This window comes from Panthera leo, chromosome A1 (assembly GCF_018350215.1).
Source record: "Panthera leo isolate Ple1 chromosome A1, P.leo_Ple1_pat1.1, whole genome shotgun sequence".
Lineage (NCBI taxonomy): Eukaryota > Metazoa > Chordata > Mammalia > Carnivora > Felidae > Panthera > Panthera leo.
In genome coordinates, this window is record NC_056679.1 from 105,068,222 (window position 1) to 105,085,303 (window position 17,082).

General features: G+C 41.2%; 1 protein-coding gene across 3 annotated transcripts in view; it reads left to right on the forward strand.

Moving 5' to 3' along the window:
• The window catches only part of PRRC1 (proline rich coiled-coil 1), a 37,093-nt gene extending 26,027 nt beyond the window's left edge, over positions 1-11,066 (forward strand). For all 3 annotated transcript variants that reach the window (XM_042934206.1, XM_042934220.1, XM_042934213.1), the window contains 2 exons: positions 1,660-1,762; positions 7,958-11,066. In XM_042934206.1, the coding sequence (XP_042790140.1) occupies positions 1,660-1,762; positions 7,958-8,167 (313 nt within the window). In that variant the 3' untranslated portion in view covers positions 8,168-11,066. The remainder of the gene's footprint in view (positions 1-1,659; positions 1,763-7,957) is intronic.
• The last annotated feature ends 6,016 nt before the right edge of the window (positions 11,067-17,082 follow it).

Sequence of the window (17,082 nt, forward strand, 5' to 3'; positions counted from 1 at the left end):
GGAAAGGCTGTGATAGGAAAGTGCAGACGAGCCGAGAGGGAGAACATACAGAGCAGATAGCAAACCTAGGATCCAACCACTTGACAGTTCCTGCTTTCTCTCTGCTGTGGTCCTGGTCCTGTAGGAAATAAATGCCGGGAAGATAAAGTCAAAAACACGGTTACAATTAAGAAGATACCCATCCAGGAAGAGCCAGTTAGTCGAAAAAATGTGTTGATGCCTAATAACCAAGAGTAGAGCCAGTACAGACATACTTCTCTGATGAATTTTATATCAGTTCATGTTATGGGAGGAAAACTAACATGGTCTGTACCATACCTGGACAAAAGCCTGTGTAAGCATGGACTGTCCTTATTCAGAGGTTAACCTGTCAAGTTCAGAAATCTTAGGTTTTGTGTTAAATGTATTAAAATGTCTTTTTTGTGTGTGAATTGACTGGTGGTGGTAGGTGGTCTTTGTAAAATAGAGTGGTGGTTCCCACATTCTGTTTTGAGATTTTTTCTGGTAAAAGGTATTCAAGTATCTTGGAATCACAATTCTTAAGTTCTTTTTTAGTCAAAATGGCAGCCACATGAGATTGGTTATTTTAGCAGCTACCTGGAGAGGGATCCTCAGTGATTGTCCGTGAATGTGGGGTGGGGAGTGCCCTTGGAGTTCTTGAAGGATAGTATTTGGGAGAGGAGGAGGACCCAAAGTTTCCCTGGCCAATAGCACTCTTGAAAGAAATGCAGGAGGTTTCCAAGGGCATGATCTTGGTTGCAGTTTTAGCCACATCCCTGTCGACATGCTCAAGAGCCTGATGGAATTTTACATAACAAAGAGGACCTTGTAGTTCTTCTAATGCGTCTTCACCAGCATCTCCAAGGGACTTTTACCTTCAGTGAGTCTCATTTTCAGCAAGTGCTTGCCTAACAGTCACTACAGTTATACACAAGTTACTGATGAGTATGCCAAATAAATAGTGTGATTTAATGTGGTTATTTTGAAACCAGATTTTAGGATATGAATACTAAGAATGTAATGTCTGATCATTTTAATCCTCAGCAAAACTTATTCTATATTTTACTTTGCTGTTTCTTTAAATATGTAAATAGAAGTTACCTAATTCATTTTCTCTTCCATCACACTTTATTAGATCTACATATTTTTAAAAATAGTGAACTTTTTTTGCTCTATATATCCTCTTGTTATTCAGGCTTATGATTTCATGGCATCTGGTGGTTGCATAATTCTAGTTATCTAAAATGCTGGTAGTGTTACAGATGACTTAAGGCAATTATAAAATGTATTTTTATAATTTATGAGTAACTTTAAATAGAAGAAAGTTTTCTTGAAGTGTTTTTAAAGACTGATTATCAAAAATGAGATTTCCTCTGAATGAGCTTAATTTGCTATTCACTTTGCAAATCAGCCACGTATTAACAATGGAGATGGTAATGTAAAATTTCTCATATTTTACCAAGTGTCCTCCCTCCTCTTGGAATTAAGCTAATAGGTAATTTTATATATTATTCTTATGGATTGTTTTCTTGAAAATTGATTAGAAAAACATTTCCTGTTTGAACGATAATAGTTTTTGGGTTAGTTTTTTCTATTCACTGTAACTTTTTTTTTTTTTATGGCACATCAACAACTTAATCCTCATCCATCCCGTTGTAGGTGGTTTGACATTGGCTGTTTGATAGTTGAAGATCCTGCCCATGGCATTCACCTTGAAACGTTTACCCAGGCCACGCCAGTGCCTTTGGAATTTGTACAACAGGTTGGTTTTCTCCTTTTTCATTATACTCCACAGAAACTTGAAATACTGTTTTAACAATAAAAGCTTTTGTTAGATTTTTCACTGGATATACGTTTTTGATTTTGCTTCTTAATTCTTTCCCCTTTCAGCTTTTTCTTTTTGCTTTCCAATTTCTTTCAGGTTGAGTACCTTCCTTGTTTTCCAGCTGTCTTTGAAAAGATAATACTTGACAACCTTAATCATTATTTTCCTCTTTTGTTTTTATGATTGTGCTGTGCTACTGACAACAAAAAAACGATTTACCAGTTCTGGTTTTATATCCACTTTTCGTTAGTGGATACCATTTTGGTTCCCTTAATTATTCCTATCTTTTGTCTTGATCTTCCTTTTTAGTTCATCTTTTCTAACAAGTTCCTGGAACTCAGGAAACCCACTTTTTCCCCATTATGGATTTATTATAAAAGGATCTAACTCCAGAATGACTAGATGGAAGAACTGCATGGGGCAGGGGGACAGAGGTTCCATGCTGGCTGGACCCTCCACTTTTCCAGATTTGTCATGTTGACTCAGAAGCTCTCCCAACCCCATCCTTGGGGGTTTTTATGGCGAGTATGTTATGGAGGCATGTTACCAAGCCCATAGGTTCGGGCTTTCAACCTGATTAACAAAAGATATCTTTGTGGTTCTCAGTCCTTAAGAAATTACAAGGATGGTAGGAGCACTGTGCCAAAAACTGGGGTCCAAGATCCAATATGTATTTCTTACTATAAACCACAGTATTACATGTCCACCGCCTGATCTTCAAACACAAATTCCTTATAGCAAAACCACCACGAAGGTTTAAGACAACTTGCACATTACTAGAATCCCATTCAGTAATAATTAACTATCTAGTCTGTCATCACATCCTGTCAGAATGTCCACAGGGAGAGGCCACTCAGGTTTGGAGTCTTCTGTTGGCTTCCTAAACAGGGTGTGGTGGCCTTACCCTTCCAGGCCTGCGGTATAATGGAGCTCAGAGCCAGCGTTAGCTCTTGCCCTGGCCTTTTGAGGTGTTAGCATAATGTTTGGTTTCCCTCATTGTATAACCCATTAATTCGTTCCTTTACCCATAGCTACTATTTACCCTCTTTTCCTTTTCATACTCAAACTTTTTCCCTAGCGTCTGCTGGCATGCTTTGGAGGCGGCCGTAGTAGTCTAGCAAGTACATCCCCACTCAGTCCACTTGTATTCAGACAAGGTGAGGTTACACAGGTACAGAGATCTTGCAGGTTTGCTTCCAGACCTGAGATAAAGCTGGTGTCACAGTAACGCATCTGAAATGTGTTTCTTGGTTTCTCAGTGCAGATGATGGTTATGTTTACACTATATTGTTAAACGTACAATAGCATTATATTTATTTTTCCCCATGTTGATAAAATAGTATTTATTCTCTCAGCTCTCGTAAAACTGGCAAGTTTAATTCTCTACTTAGCGATTTTTTTTCTGGAATTATTCCTCCCACTGCTTCCGGTCTTATTTGCCTCTATCCCAAATTAGCATTATATTTAAAAAAACAACATGACGTTTATACCTCAATTAAAAAATACATGACTGCTAAAAAAATTCATTTGGGCATCGAGCAAGTTGTAATTATCGATCACAGATCACTAACAAATAATGAAAAAGTTGGAAACCTGGTGAGAATTACGTATTTAGGAGACAGAGTGACAAAAGCTGTTGGAAAAGTGGCACCAATACACTTGCTTACTGTTGCCACACACCTTCCATTTGTAAAAAGTGCAGTACCAGCAAAGCGCGGTAAAGCGAGGTGCAACAAAATGATGCCTCCCTATGGTGGGCTGTCTCCACCACTGGTACGTGTAGCCACACTCCCTGTCACCCCGTTTTGCCACAGAGAGTGCGGGCACATCCTGCCCCATAGGCCCTTAGGAACTTTGTAACGTCACGTTTGAAACCATACCTAGAGTTTCTTGCTTAGGAGTCATCCCTGTTTCCACGTCTGTGTTTGCAACATCGAACAGGGGAATGAAAAGTTGAAGTGATCTAAGGAAGAAAGAACAAGTCACTATACCAGGGTCACCCTCCCTTGGCCAGAATTGCAGCGTGAGACCATCATCCTCGTCTGCCCCCTGCCCCACGTCCACAGGAAAAGAGAGCTTTTCATCTTTTCATCCTACTCACGCTCAGTGCCACACTCATGTGAGCCGGCACCTAAATGCCTACACCTGCAGCTTTTCAGACAACCTGTGTTTCTGTTGCCCATTTCTGTTCTGGACCAAACTCATTCTCGAAGGAGGATATCTCTGTCCATCGTGTCCATTGCTGGACACGGGCTGTCAGGTGTGTTCCTTGCTCTGGAGAAACGCTCAGCCATCCAAATTGGTACAGTATCTTGTATTCAGGTTCTGTTAGGGTGTCTGAACATCTGCACCTACCCCTTAGTAAGGAAAGCTCCATCCAAAGTCAACGTCTGTTCCTGCCACGGCCCATCTGTAGCCCCCAGAGCTGTCACCATCAGTCTCCTTTGTCGTCTGTGTTTATGGTCTTCCCAGCAGGGAACGTGCTGCATAACCATTTGCATGCTTTCTGTCTCCGGTTGGGAGACAGTTCATATTGGCATTTTTTTGTCTCAGAGAATGCAAGAGGACTCTGTCTAGATTCAGCCTACCTCTGTATTTATCCACTCATTTTGTAGACCCAGGTAGCCATCTAAAGCAGGGGTATCTTTAGATGTTTGTCCATTCCACTCACCTTCCAAACCTGGAAGAAGTTCTGATGGGATCCTGTCCTGCTTCATTGCACCCCTCAGATTCATTTCCACAGGGCTGTGCCCCACATGGGCAACCTTTTAATAGGTAACATATCCAGTGTGCCTTCTTGCCCGACCATATGGTCAGACCATTGGCCACTGCCCTGAGTCAGTAAAAACTGAAACAGGGAAAAAAAAAAAAAAAACACTGGTAAAACCCCCAATCATGCTGAGAAAATAGTGTGCATTTTAGCCCATGGAGCTGATTCATTTTTACCTTCTTCTGTCCAAGTGATGGCCTTCCAGATAGACTGTCCCCTCACCTGTGGAACTGCCATCCACGGACCAAGCAGCTAGCTCTTTGCTCTTCAGTTGAGAGTTGTTCATAGGGCACGGTATACATGGCAGTTGGTTCTCAGAGCTTTTCCCATGGCTCCAAAGTGAGTCCTAGAGGAAAAGAGGGGCCCTGGTCATGACTGTCTCCCTAGGCATCATGATCCTGTATGTAAACCATTTCCATATTAGGAACTTTTCCTGGGCACTGCCGTCCTATTAAGGGATTCTGCGATATCATCCTAGACGTTATGCGTATTTTACATTTCAAAATCATTTTATGTCCTTCAGTGAACGGGGTAGCTTTAACTAATAGTCTGGTAGCAAGGTAGTAAATGCCCCTCAGATGGAAACATGCTACTCCGGAGTCCCAGGAAATGTCGCTGGATGGCACTCAGATTTCTGCCATAAGCCTCAGTCTAAGCTCCACATCGGACTGTGGCATAGAGAGTTTGTCACTGCCAGCTCACAGCTTCTGCCTCACACAGTGTGGGCTCAGCCAGTCCTACTGGTTACTGTATAGCATGGCCAATAAATGATACTTGAAGGGTGAATTGACAGCCCTTCACTAGGCTGGGGAAGCTTTCCACAGTGATTACAGTGTCCATGCCCAAAATGCAATCAGATAAAAAAAAAAAAAAAAAAAAAAACACTTCACATAAAGCCTGTTCAAACCTAACAGTTTCCTTACACATTGGTACTTCGATCTGTACTTTCATCCCCCTAACGCTAGACTCTATTTGGAGCTCATCGACAGGATATGGTTTTACAATAATAGGCAGGGCACCTATTCCCCAAACAGACATGATCACCATTTGCACATAAAATCCAAGTCAAGGAGACACCTTCACATAAAACTTGCTGAAACGATTCAGCTTCCATAACCCAATCAACCCTTCCATTTTCACTTTCTAATTGTAGCTCTCATCACGGCTTCACCAGTAGTCCTGGTAGTGCAGCTCGAGGGACTTGAAACCTCTCTTCTCCACTCTTGGCCATTGTCTCTGCTTGTGTACACAGGTCTTTGTGTTTCCAGCAAGAGGGACAAGGGATAGGTCTTCCCTCTCCGTTGACCACCTTCTTAGTGACCAGAGTTCTGAGAGGTTCTTTGTGTTGTCCGTGCATAACTTGTACCTTGGAGAGGGTGGCCTTGAGGCTAGTGGCATAAGCGAAGTCAGACAAGTCAAGTTGGGCCCAGCATCAAGGCTGGACTCACCATTTTCTTTTAGAGTGTAGCTGTGGTAGACAACAACCACCAAGGGACTATTGTGCTTTTTTGTTAATAGTTTGCATTTCTTTGGGTTTCCAAGAAATCAGCTTCCCAGGAGTTGGACCCATCTCTAATTTTCACTGGTAACTTGACCTTTTAGTAACCGAGTACATCCCAGATGCTGTTCCATGCAAGTGGTGGCCACCCCGCAACCAGACGGTCTTCCTCCCTCATTTTTCATCTTTGTTCTTGGCAAGCTATGTGTTTCCATGAGCCACGGCTGTGCAAGCCAGCTACCCCTTCTGACACCTACTATCTAGGTCTCCTACCCATTTCTAGTGTGTGGGAGGGGTTTTTCCACACCACCCAGCAATTCTAGGATACCAGCTGGTATCATACATTGCAGCTCCATTCCGACACCATCTTCCTGGAGATAGTGTCAGATCCTATAGGGTAAGGACTCGGTCCTACAAGACAGCCCCTCCCCAACCTCACACACCAGGGCCAAGTCCAGGTTATCACCTCTGCTTCTGGCCCCACTGCCGCACGTTGGTTCTCATAACACCTTCCTTCTCAGGAAGCCTGGTGACTCACTAGATGGCTTGCCTGTTACGAAAGGATACAAGTCAGAAACAGCCAGATGGATGAGAGGCAGAGGACAAGGTACTGGGAGAGGGTGCAGCGCTTCCATGCCCTCTCCCAGCCCGCCCCTCTCCCTTGATCTCCACATGTTCGCCAGTCTGGAAGCTCTCCCAGCCCCATCCTTCTGGGTTTTTATGGAGTTCATTCGATAGGCATGATTGGTACATCTGGCCCGTGGTTACATGGTCACCTTGCAGCCTCCCTCCCTCCCCTGAGTTGGGAGGGGATGGGATGACCAAGCACAGTTGACCCGTGAACACCATGGGTTTGAACTGCACAGGTCCACTTACACGCAGACTTTCTACAGTACAGTACTTATTTTCTCTATGATTTTCTTAACATTTTTTTCTGTAGCTTACCTTATTGTAAGCATATGGTATATACATAAGGTACAAAGTGGGTCTTAATTGGCTGTTATTACAAAGGCTTCTGCTCAACAGTAGGCTATTTAGTAGTGAAGTTTTTGGGGAATCACAAGTTATATGTGGGTTTTTCAACTATACCAGGTGGTCACTGTCCCTGACCCCTGCATTGTTCAGTGGTCACGTGTAAGTATATTTTTTATTGTAAGTCCCGGTATCACCCATATTCTAGCCTAGCCACGATAGGTTTATGCCAGAAACGGCCTGATGGTTCAAGCAATAGCTCATCAACTCACACAGTTCAAAACCTATTGAAGAAGAAAAAAGTATTTCCACAGAACTGACACGTATTTGCTACAAATAACCACAGGGATAACTTGTTAGCAAATCGGGATGAGAAGGGTATGTGTGTACTGACAAAGCAAAAATCAGACCTGCCGATAAAATGTTAGAACCTCAGACATGCCCCAGACTAGACCCTTTATAAGTGAAACGTGTAAATGAAAATTTGACATGGTGGAAAGGTTCCGAAGAGCACACTGATGAGCGAGGGACTGTGGAAAAGGACGGGAAGGTGCGCTCTCTCACCACTCAGCTTGTTAACCTGGAACAACACACTGACCGGCACTGAGACCTCAACCCTTGGACACTGAGCTCTGTTGGAGTCGTTCGATTAAGGCTGGCATGACATGTGAGCAAGAGAATGAGCTTACTGTGGACAGTCAACACAGGAGGTGTGTGCAGCATTGTTCTAGGTTCTTCTGTAGCCTGGTCACTTCCTGTAGCTGCTCCCATAGCTTCTCCGGGTTTGTCCTCATCTGTAGTAAAAGTAATCTCAGAGACTTTGGAATGTCAGAGCTAGGTCCAGTCGTTTTTAAAATGTATTATAAATCTGACAAATTTCCTTTTTCCATAGGCTCAAAGTCTCACTCCCCAAGACTACCATCTGAGGTGGTCAGGCCTTTTGGTGACGGTGGGTGAAGTTCTGGAAAAGAGCTTAGTAAATGTCACCCGGACTGACTGGCACAGGACGTTCACCGGCATGTCTCGGCGACAGATGATCTACAGTGCGGCCAAAGCCCTTGCCGGCATGTATAGACAGCGCCTGCCCCCCAGGACCGTGTGAGGGAACGCTCGCCCCGGGCACGGAGACTCCTTCGCTTGGGGCCTGGTGGTATTTAGACCTTGTACCTCCCCTAAGTGGACAGCTTCAGTGAACGCAGCCGTCTTGATAGTTTGCCTGTGCGCTGCGGTTGTTCTTTTTTAGAAAGGCACGGGGCCATTCCAGTAGATGAAAAGAAACAGATCCTTTCTTTGATCGTGTCATTTCGTGTACCACAGTTCTTAAAAAAGAAAATCTATAAATATTTTTATAAGATACTTTGATATACCAAATTTATAAGGTGCAAATTCATGTGCCTACTACATTTAACTTAAGGATATGTACTTGATTTTTTTCGTTAAGAAGACCTAACTCATTAAAGAACGTGTCATTGTTTCTTCTATTTCAAGATTAATCTCTTCCTTCTTAGTTTTTGATGCTTCTTGTGTGTGCAGGTGATCGGTCAGACACTGAGCCATGTGCTCATAGTTGACCCTCAGACACCTTGCAGGGAGATGGTTTGCATTTCTGTGCATATTTTTTGCATGGGCCAAAATAATGAAATTGATAGTTTTGTTGGTGTTATCATGTACACACATACATAGTCTAAAAAAGGAAAAAAAGATTTTTTTCGAAGTAAGTTTTGGCATTTCACAGATTTATACTCTCAAACGTTGGCGTGATGGGTGTTCTTTGCTGTGGCTGTGGGACAACTAAGCAGCACATGATTCAAGTGTATTTTACATCAGAAACATTTGGGTTATTTTCATATAATACTGTTCAGTATTTCCAAGTAAACTCTGATGTTGGCCATTATTTCTCTTTCCACTCGTGTTTTCTCAGCCGTTGTAGAGAAATTGTTCAGAGGAATTGCTTTGTTATTTATGGGATTGTACGCCTCTCATTTTAATTAAGGTTACTTAATATTTAGTTTGCCTTAAACACTGCTTTTCTAACCTGGTGCCATTCTGCCTTTACTCTTTATGGAAATTTTCAGTGAAACTATTTAATACTCATTCTGGTTTATCTACTTCATTGTGTTTGTATTTAGTGAAAGCTTCTTTTTCCCCCAAATAATATATTTTACCGTTTTTGAATTTCTACAAATCAAAATTTAAATAGTTTTGTCTTATACTTTTGGACTCTATATATGCAAGTTCATATAACTTTTTTGAAGACAGTTTCTTACCTAAATGTAATTTAATTTTTATTTACTCGTCTATACAAGTCTTTAGATGGACCAGAATTAGCACAATCTTATAAAGGGTATCAAAGCTCTTACCCTGCACTGTCATTACATGTACCGGTTTCTTTGTATTGTTGAGTACTTAATTGATCTGTGCTATTTTTTACCTGAGGATGAGAAGCATTAATTTCACAACTGTGGTTTGGTGAAATTCAGACTTGTTTGTCATTAAAAGTAATGAGAGAGAGAAAAGACTTGCAACCAGCTGCTGTGGCGTAATAGGGATCGAATACTTTTCTCTCCTCTTTTATTGCTATTTGTGGAACAGTCTATCTATGTTTCCTCCATCTTGTTAATAAAAAAGAGCTTTTCTCTACCATGTACTTTTCTCCTTTATTTTTAAAAAGGTACTCTTAGCTAACGGTATTTTATTGCGGCATTGGCCTGAGGAGAAAACACTGTTAGGGATGAAGGGTGCCCCTACCATATTTCTGCCGCTTTCCCTCCTGTTATAGCGAATTTTATAGATCCTAAGGAATGTCTGTTTTATTTTAGCAAGTCGCAAATATTTTATGTTTTTAAGGACACAACAACGGACCTCCCTCAGATGACAGTTTTCCCACAGTTCTCCAGTTATTCATTTCTTCTGCCACTTGGGTGAAGGAAGCCAAGTGATCTCCCTGCTCCTGCCAATTTGCTGAGCCTTCCCTTCTCTGGATCCGGGAAGGGCACATGTGATCTGGTTCTGGCCTCTGGATTCCTTTCTCGGCCATTGAAAGGCATCTGAGCGTGACTGCCTGCACACATGCTGTATTCCCAACCTCAGGCTTGTTTTTTCACTGTTAGCTTTCTTTGTTGTACTCAGAGCGAGAAGAGTAATGCATGATCTTGTTCACGCCCTGGCAGCGGCAGGCAGGCAGGGTTTCCTTGTGCTGGCATAAGATAACTCAGGTCATCCGTCAGCCCAGGTGCTCTTTGCTTTTTTGTCCCTCAAGCTTCTCAGGAAAACCAGACTTTAACATGGCTCTTTACTTCTGGCCACGATACGTTTTTCTTCTGAAGTGCTCAAGTAATTACTTAACTGAATTCTCTCAGCTTGTACACTTTTAATTCAGTAGTGTCCAAGACAACAGGAAAAATGCAGGAAGAGTCATGTAACCTCAGTTGACAGAAGGTTCTCAGATGGTTCAGTTCAAGACCCTCCTCTTAATAAGCTTGTCACGTAACCCCGGTCCCAGAGCTTTGCCACAGACTCGTGCAGTTGGAAAGCTTCAGGTAGTCTTTGTAGTTTTCCCCTCCTGGTCTCTTTACTACTTCTCCATTCTCTGTTCCTTTTTATCTCAAGGATTAATGAGGTAGAAAATCGAGATGACTGAATATACAGCCAAATGGTAGTGCAATTCTAAGTTTAAGGAAAGTATTATATGCATGTATTCAAAAATTATGCAAATTCGTGATATACTCAGGGTCAGCTAAATTACTTTAATATGTCGTTGAATTTACTTGTTCCTCAACTACAAAAAACCCGAAACCGGTATATGTGTTCTCTGAAGCCAAATTGGTATTTTGTGACCCAAGAGATGTTGGGTTATGTATAAATTATTTAAAAACTTGGATTTTTTACTCCCAGAATATGATGTTCATTCTTCAGATCCTATGCAGGATGACATATTGGATAAAAACAATTTTGTAAGTATGTAAATATGTCATAAATAAATAATACCTCAGTTTATTGCCCTAAGGTGTACAGTGATTTTTTTTAAATGCTAAGTCATATTAACGTTGTATTAGGAGGACCTACATTCCTTCGTCTAAACTAGCTACTGGCTGTCAAGAATTCTTACATGGTAGCAACTTAAAACACATCTTCCCAGTTCAATGGTAGCATTCAGATGTACTAGAAATGCTGATTTCAAGTTCAGAGAACTCAGAATATTAAGGGGAGAGGATATTCTGGAGATAGAGTCGATGGGCAAGAAGTTAATGGCCTGCATTCCTGAGATCTCTTGACTAGGGGGTTAATTTACCCTTAACCTCCACAAACACTTTCTTTAAAAACACAACACAACAAAACACCCTTGTTATATGCTATTCTGAGCCTGTGATCTCAGGGCAGAGAGTTTTGATTTGGTAGGCAAGGGTGTACTTTACAAAAGACAACGAAATGTTCATGTGGGTGTTTTGTTTGTTTGCCAAGGGAAAACAATATTGTTTGCAGTAGACTAGAAAAACACCCATTGGGAACCTAGGAAAGGTCCTGTTAAATTTATAATCTGTTTCAGAATTAACTGGAGGAGAAGTTTGGGCAAGAGAAACAAAATTGACCAAAGGCCAATATCAAGGTGTAAAAACTTACACATGAAGGATATCTTTGAAATTCTCCTTAATGTGAACTCACGTGAAGTAATTTCAAGCTGAGAGAAAACCAGGAACTGACAGTTACGTGATAAATGCATACTGCTGGTTAAGTAGTGCAGTAGAAACGTATTTTTATAGGTGATGGAAGTGAAACGGAATCAGCTGTTCCATCAGTATCATCCCAGCAAGTGAGTTACAGAGAAGGGAGTCACATGGAGGGTGTTACCAAACCCTTCTCTTCCAAAGCATCCTGTGTATTTGCTTCACTAAGTGGGCACACAGCTAATGTTGTAAATGTTTGTCGAATGCAACTTTATACCTTGAGACTCTGCCCTGGTGTACTTTTAGTTTTACAATATTATGTTTAAGAAACACTCTTTATACTCCATATTTTTTCCTTTTAGTTTCAAGTGCTACTTGGGGCTTCCCAACGGGTATGAGAATGTATCTGTGATAATTGAATATTCTCCCAAACGTAACAATCCAGAAACTAGGCTCACATTTGAGTATCATTTTTAGGATTAGAGCCAGAAATGTTCTTACTGTCTAGTCTTCAGGCAAGGTACTGACCACATACCTTTCAAAATGTATTTTAATATTTTGAGTCCTCCTGCTCCAAGGGCCACACTTTGAGAACCACTGCTGTGATACCATTCCTGACTCATTCTTAATGTCCTAAGTTATTTTAGAGGGTGAGGTCACCAAGATAGCAGCATAGGTCGTTCCTGACTTCCCCGTTCCTCTCAGAACAGCAATTAACAACTATTCATGGAACAGATACCACTGAGAGGATCAGAACAACGTAGCGAGGTTGATGTACCCCTCCGCCATAGAGACTAGGACCGACCGCGTGAGAAGGGCAGGAGGAGCAGCGACGTATGGGACTCTGTTGCCGCACCACCAGGCCGGCACAGCACCACACCGAGAAAACCTCCCTGAGCCTCTGGTCCCTCCGTGGGGCACAGAACCCAGGCTGGACATCCAGCTCCCCCAACATTATGGGTTACTTCTTGGGAGCTCCTACTCTAGTCTTGAATCCTAGGTACTGTGGGCGAATCTGCAGGACTTGAGCACAGTGGATTTGATGATGACGGGAAAGTAAGCAGGGGCTTCCAACAACCAACACTGGCACCTTGGCCAACCCATTTCCTCCCTGCAGCCCCCAAGCAGTGGTCCCAACAAGTGGTTTTGCTCATCTGCAGCACCAAGGATGTGGCACAGTCTGATGAGGGAACTCAGCAGGGAGCAGGTCAGCCTGCTTTCAGTCCTAAAATCAACGGCCTCACCAGCCCTGGATCCTGGTCTGCACCGACCCAGGCAGGGGAACTGAATCAGAGCCCAGCCCTCTGCGGAGTGTAACTCTTATTAGCCCCATCTGACCCAGAAAGGCTAGCAGAAACCCCTGGAAGCTGCCTAACCTGGCAGTGCTCGTGCAAGGAGTATGGTAGGCAGAGCTGATCATCCACAAAATGAAGTCAGTGCCAGGTGACCCAGTCAGAGGAGCTAATTCCTACCCCACTCACCATTAAGTAAAAACTCCCACCACCACCACCAAGCCAGAAAGCCTGGCTCAACCACCTGCAAAGCTAAGTAGCCTATCAATTCTTGAGCAGAGAATGTGGAAGGCAGAGCTGACAGTCTGCGGAGCAAGGCTAGTAACCCTGGTCAGGTAGGGAAATTGAGGCAGAGAATGGTTTAAGACAAGACTATAAATAAAGAGCCTTACCACCCACCTTGGAGCTGGTTCTCCCAATGTGCTCTGACAGAGAAACTAATTCATAGCCTCACTCAATGCTGAATAAAGCCTCAGCCTGCCTTCCCAGAGAAGTTAGCCAGAGCACATGTAGTCCATCCAACAGCTCACGATTTTACCCATTTATAAAGAATAAAACCAGTGGCCTTGTTTGGCCAGGAAATACATTGTATACTCTTGTGTGATTCAGGTGCCCAATCAATGAACCATGCATGTCCTGGGTTCTGCCCTGCTGCCCTGCCAGGGCACGGAAGCTAATTCCCCATGCTGCTTAGTATCCAGTCCCAACCATCTAGTATGCCTGACCAGAGAATCCTACCACTTCACTTGGGCAAGGAATCAAACCAGGAGTTCAGTCCAACCATTCGCAAAGCCACACCCCACCTCCCAACCCAGACCAGAGCTTGGGCAGTGGCCTCAACCCACAATAGACCCTGAAAGCAAACCTCACCAGCCCAAGGATGCGCCTAGCAGATACTTCCTACCATATTGAGCTTCCTGGGGAAAAACTGTTTATGCCTAATCGAATCTGTAAAGTAGAGAAGAGGAACTGCTTATTTAAATGTGCAAATACCAACATCAAGAATTCAGGATCATTAAAAAGAGAGCAAGAAGCACCAAAGAAAACATAAAACTCCAGTAACTGACCCTAAAGAAATGGAGAGCGCTCAAATATCAGACTAAAATTCAGAATAATCCTTTTAAAAAATGTTTAGTGAACTGAAGAATACACAGATACCTCAATGAAATTTGAAAACAATGCATGCACAAACTGAAAAGTTCCACTAATAAAGAGCAATCATCAACAACAAAAACCCAAGTAGAATTCCTAGAGCTGAAAACTATAATGACTGAAATGAAGAACTCAATAAAGAGCTTCAAAAACAGATTTGATCATGCAGAAGAAGTCATTAGTGACTTAAAAGAACAGGTGAAATTATGCAGAGGGGGAAAAATTAAAAAAAAAAACAAAAAAAAACGAATGAAAGAAGCCTACTACCAACAGGACACCATCAGAAGAAACAATATTCACTTCTTGGGAATTCCAGAAGGAGAAGAAAAACAGTACGTGACAAATTAGATTTAAATAAAAAATGTCTGAAAACTTCCCAAAACCTGACCCCAAGAACCCAAAATAGGTTGAGTTTGAAAGGGGCTGCAAAGAGACACATTATCATTAAACTGTGAAAAGTCAAAGGTAAGTAATTTTGAAGCTAGCAAGAAAAAAGAGCAGAGTTACATGCAAGGGAGCTCCCAAAACACTATTGATCTCTCAGCAGAAATGTTCCAGGCCAGGAGAGAATGGGATGATATATTCAAAATATTGCAAGAAAAAACTCAACCAAGAATTCCACACTTGGCCAAGCTGCTGGTCGTCAGCAATAGAGAGGTGAAAACTTTACCAATCAATAAAAGCTGAGGGAGCTCATCACCACTACACCTGCCCTACCAGAAGTGTTAATGGGAGTTCTTTGAGTGGAAATAAAAAGAATCCAATTAACATCAGAAAAATGTAAGAAGATAGCATAAAACTCACAGGTAATGGTAAATACATAATCAAAGTTAGATTCTGTAACATGGAAGGGTGGTAGATAATGCACTTATACTTCAAGTTTTAGAACATAGTAAAAATAACCATATCTGTACTATCCTGTTACTAAAAACCAAATATTTAAAGATATGCAAACTATAATATCAGTAAACAAAAATGGGGGTGGGGAAAGCATGAAGTTTAAGAATGCTATTCAAGTTAAGTTTTCAGTTTAAGATAGGGTGTTATAATTTTCAGATATTTTATGTGAGCCTCATGGTACCTTTTTTTTTATTATTATTTTAAATATTATCATGGTACCTTTAAAGGAAAAACCTAGGGGCGCCTGGGTGGCTCAGTCGGTTAAGTGTCCGACTTCAGCTCAGGTCACGATCTCACAGTCCGTGAGTTCGAGCCCCGTGTCGGGCTCTGTGCTGACGGCTCAGAGTCTGGAGCCTGCTTCCGATTCTTTGTCTCCCTCTCTCTCTGCCCCTCCCCCGTTCATGCTCTGTCTCTTTCTGTCTCAAAAATAAACAAACGTTAAAAAAAAATTTTTTTTAATTAAAAAAAAAATAAAGGAAAAACCTAAAGAATTACACAAACAACATTACAGTTCAAAGGATATCTGTACCAAAAGATATCAAAACACAAAATGAGACGATATGAAACAATGAACAACAGATCTGCAAAACACCCAGAAAACAAACAACAAAACGGTGATAGTAAGTCCTTACCTATCAATAATTACTTTAAACCTAAATGGGTTAAGTTCTCCAAAACACAAAGAATGGCTCTGTGGGGAAAAAAAAAAAAATAACCAACAAGATCCAATGATATGCTGTCTACAAGAGACTCACTATAGCCTTAAAAAGGACACAGACTGAGAATAAAGGGATGAGAAAAGATATTCCAAGCAAATGGTAACCAAAAACAAGCAAATAAAAAGGCAGGGAAGCTCTACTTTTATCAGACAAAATAGACTTTAAGAATGACTACAATAATAAGAGACAAAGGACATTATATAATGAGAAATGGATCAATCCACTGAGAAGATGTAACACATGTAAATATTTATGCACTTGATATCAGAACCCCTAAATAAATGAAGGAAAAATGAATAGCTTAAAGACAAATCAACAGTAATACAATAATTGGGGCTTTTCTACCAACGTTTCAACACTGGACAGATCATCCAGACAGAGAATAAAGAAGGAAACAGCAGAAAGGGGAAATTAAAGGGGAAAATAAAAATTATCTTCAGACAATGAAAATGGAAACACAACATGCAAAAGCTTACAGAATGCAGCCAAAGCAGTTCTAAGAGGGAATTCATAGCAATAATGCCTACACTAAGAAACAAAGATCTCAAATAAACAATGTAACTTCTTCAGACATTTCATTTGGTAATTCTCATAGAAACAAACCTACTTGGAAAATTTTCTAGGCTTAGAAAATATAAGGAATGAAAGGCACTTGCCATTACTGATTGTAATTCAGAAAGGTGATACTAAATTTTGTGTTGGCTTTTTCATATATGTCCACATGTGTAAAGTAGAATCCAAGATTAAGAATTAAGAGGATACAATAGAAAACAATATGGGAGAGAATATGAAGAATAGGTTAGAGGTGAAAATTAAGTCTATTAATTTTTGTATAAATTGCAGCTATAAAATAAAAACCTTTATGAGGAAGTGTTGGGGTAAGGGAGTAAAAGTGGCATTTGAAAAAACTAAGAACAATACCCTTCCAAAACAATAAAACATAATCCTAATAGGTTTGGGGGAAAAGAGAAGAATTTTTAAAAATCTGCCAACCTCTTGAGATTAAATGGCAATTTTGCCATTCCATACATACAATTATAACTCAACAACTGTGTGTTCTTCAAAACATTTTGTTAAAATCCAATAAAAAAAATTTTGGATTCTTTTGAGTCTCACCAACCCAGAAACTACAAGATCCCATATCTATCTAAAAACAAGAGAAAGTAATGCTCCCAAGCTTATTGTACAAGGCTAGCATTACTCTGATACCCAAATCAGACAAACACACTACAAAAGAAATTATCGGCCAGTATCCCTTATGACTATAGATACAAAAATCCTCAGCAAAAC